The 3344-nt window shown below is 50.1% G+C and overlaps 1 protein-coding gene across 1 annotated transcript; it reads left to right on the plus strand.

Moving 5' to 3' along the window:
• The first annotated feature begins 266 nt into the window (after window positions 1-266).
• Window positions 267-2856, plus strand: RNF227 (ring finger protein 227). Its single transcript, XM_064378034.1, has 2 exons — window positions 267-783; window positions 883-2856. Exons 1-2 carry the CDS (start codon window positions 267-269, stop codon window positions 936-938), a joined length of 573 nt encoding a protein of 190 aa, XP_064234104.1. The 3' UTR covers window positions 939-2856.
• Window positions 2857-3344: the final 488 nt, after the last annotated feature.

The raw sequence follows: 3344 nt of genomic DNA on the forward strand, positions 1-3344 counted from the left end.
GACCGCAGGGCTCTGGTCCTGGCATGGTCTGAGCCGCCTCCCCCACTGCACCATCGCTGTCATTCCTGGTCTCACACCTCCACCGCCCCAACACGTGCCACCACAGGGAGCGGCCCGATCAAGGCATGACGCTTCGAAGGGTGGAGCCTCACTTATTCCCCTATTAAAAGGGGAAAGAGGCCGCGGCGCCGGCCCCAGAAGGGTCTGCTCGTTTTGTCCACGGAGCCGGCAGCGTTAGCGACGTCCTCGAATCCGCGGCGGGCACGATGCAGCTCTTGGTGAGGGTGCCCTCTCTTCCAGAGCGGGGCGAGCTGGACTGCAACATATGCTACCGCCCTTTCAACCTCGGGGTCCGCGCGCCCCGCCGCCTGCCCGGGACGGCGCGTGCCCGCTGCGGCCATACGCTCTGCACCGCCTGCCTCCGCGAGCTGGTGGCGCGCGGGGACGGCAGCGGGGCGGCCGCGCGTGTGGTGCGCCTGCGCCGCGTGGTCACGTGCCCCTTCTGCCGCGCGCCCTCGCCGCTCCCTCGTGGCGGTGTCACGGAGATCGCCCTGGACTCGGACTTGTGGTCGCGACTGGAGAAAAAAGCGCGGGCCGAGTACGAACGAGATGAGGCGGGGAACCCGGCCAAGGAAAGCGGCGACGCTGAAGGAGAGGCGGAGGAGGAAAGGGAGAGCGAGAAGGGGGCGGGGCCTAGGAGCGCTGGGTGGCGCGCGCTCCGGAGGCTCTGGGACAGGGTCCTGGCGCCCGCGCGCCGCTGGCGGCGTCCGCTGCCTAGCAACGGTGAGGGGCTGCCGGGAAGGATGCAGGGGAGAGAGCGCCGAGGAACACCGGGGTTCGTTGGCTTGCTCTGCTGCCACTAACCCTTCTTCTTTCCCCCAGTGCTCTACTGTCCGGAGATCAAAGACATTGCCCACCTGACCCGTTGCACGTTGTAATCGAGGAACTCGGAAGCTACAGCCGAAGGAAGGTGGGAGCTGCAGCCTTGCAGGGGCTGATGCCAAGACTACCCTCTCTCAGATCCCAGGATTGGCACGTGGTGAGAGAGATGAGCCGAGGGCAGGAGGGAACGCCCTGGGAGGTGTTGATGCTGAGTTGGGGAGGCTCCTAGACGAACTCACCCCCATCTACTGACTGTGCCAGTCTTACATTTCCAGGATGGAGTGGCCAAGGAATGATATAAACAAAGCCTACGTTACCGTGGGAAGAAGGCAGACTTTTCTTAGCTGGGACTCTGGCTTTTGTCCAGGGTGGCTCTGGTGTGTGGGAGCAACAGGTCCCATTTTAGCAATTCTTTGTCAATGGTTTGATTTTTTTTTTTTTTTTTTAAGATGGAACGGGAGAGAAGAGGCTAATTTTCGCGTCATGTTAATCTCACTTCTTTGGCATGTAAGGGTGCTGGTATGCCTGCTGTCTCCCCACTCCCAGTTCTGTGCTCCAAAAATTGAGATGGCTCCCTGCCTATGACTATGACTAGGAGCCTTACTTCATTTTAGAATCTCCCTTCAACCTGCTAGGGCAGGTATCAGAAATTCCAAAGGGCATTTATGTAAGGTACCTAATTACAGCCTATCAAAGGAAGGGAGAGCCATTTGGGAAAGGCATCATATTTCAAACTTTTGCTATTATCTGTGTTATCTTTACAGTCACAGGGAAACAATGGCGCTATTGAAAAGATACTTATACAATTTTACAATTTTAAGCTTGTATCCCATAATGGGACATCACCTATTGTATACATGTCATAAATTCTATTTTAAAATCTTGTATCTTATGACCATATAGTCATAGTCAAAGACCAGCAGTGTTGGTGTACTGTTGATGGAAATGCACAGTCTCACTCCAGGATCCCACTCCAGACTTCCTGAATCAGACTCTGGCGGAGTTTTTTGTTTTTCTGAGACAGAGCCTCGCTCTGTCGCCCCAGGCTCACTGCAGGCTCTGCCTCCCAGGTTCAAGCTACTCTCCTGCCTCAGCCTCCCAAGTGGCTGGGATTACAGGTGTCTGCCACCACATCTGGCTAATTTTTGTATTTTTAGTAGAGATGGGGTTTTCGCTATGTTAGCCAGGCTGGTCTCAAGCTCCTGACCTCAGGTGAACCACCCACCTAGGCCTCCCAAAGTGCTGGGATTACAGGAATGAGCCACCGCGCCCTGCCAGACTCGAATTAAAAAAATCCCAGGTGATTTGTGTGCATGTGAAAATTTAAGTACCATTGGTCTAGGTCCTAGACTCTTTAGGATATCACCATCTGTAGGTAGAATATTTAAAGCATAATAGCTATGATTGATAGATTATTTTATCTAAAGTTGTGAAGTAATATTCTATTGCTGAAGAAATCCTAACCTACTGTGTTACATTTTTTAGTTAAAAATGTGAACTTATTATTAACTTCAATTTTTTTAGGGGTCTCCAAACTTAAAAATATAGTTTTTTATTGACAAATCATACTTGTATATATTTATGGGGTATAAAGCTCAATTTTTGTAACCCTGTTTTGGCATTTTCCTGTTCTTATGTCTCAGCTTAATGCTCCCTCTTCTGAGAGGCCTTTTTCTGCCTTCAATGTAGTAGAGCCTTTTACCCCACCCCTCAGTAACATAATGCCCTGTTTTATTTTTACTGCTTTTATTTTCATGCTTTGTGGGTGTTCCCACTGGAGTGTAAGCCCCATTGGAGCAAGGGCGGACTTGTGACTGTTTTATCTCCAGGGCCAACAGCAGTGTTGATGTATAGTATGTACTCAATAAATATTTGTTTGGTTTTTATCTCTTATTTTTTAATACAGTCGCCTTGTGAACTAAGTATCTGGCCTCTCTCAATCTCTGAGAGGCTCTGTTTAATGAACAATAAACATCCAGGAGGTGCTTAGCACTTCAAATCTTCGGTAATCTAGACAGATCTGACCCTCCTTAAAAAAAAAAGAGTGTGCCTTTGCTTCATACTGGAACTGATCCTGTGGAGCTGTAGTGACCTCTACTGACTCCTAGGGGAACTAAGCAACTTGAAGGTGGAAAGGATGATCAGAAAGATGGCTGGAAGGCAGTTTAGAATCTTGCTAGGCACTCCTCCCACTACACTTCTGTCCATAAGTCCCACTCTCTCTGAAGTCAGCCTGAGGCCACATAGGTATCTGCTGCTCACCCTCCTTCTCTACACTGAGCCTATCACATAGTTGGGGCTGGAAGAACTTCAGTTTTAGTGAACGATCCAAGAGATAAAAATGCGAAAAAGAAAAAAGCCATAAACTTTTTTTAAAAAAAGAAAAGGCAGAAAGCAACAACCTTTCTTATCCCTCCCCCCAAAAACTCCCCCCCACCCCATAAAAAATAACAGAGCACACA

This window comes from Aotus nancymaae, unplaced genomic scaffold (assembly GCF_030222135.1).
Source record: "Aotus nancymaae isolate 86718 unplaced genomic scaffold, 86718_ANA_hifiasm-v0.15.2.pri h1tg000018l, whole genome shotgun sequence".
Classification (NCBI taxonomy): Eukaryota; Metazoa; Chordata; class Mammalia; order Primates; family Aotidae; genus Aotus; species Aotus nancymaae.

Excerpts from the sequence above, each read along its gene's own strand:
- RNF227 (XM_064378034.1), top strand. The coding sequence starts at position 267 with ATGCAGCTCTTGGTGAGGGTGCCCTCTCTTCCAGAGCGGGGCGAGCTG. Across the intron at positions 784-882 it reads GCGTCCGCTGCCTAGCAACG|TGCTCTACTGTCCGGAGATC; the intron begins GTGAGGGGCTGC and ends TCTTTCCCCCAG.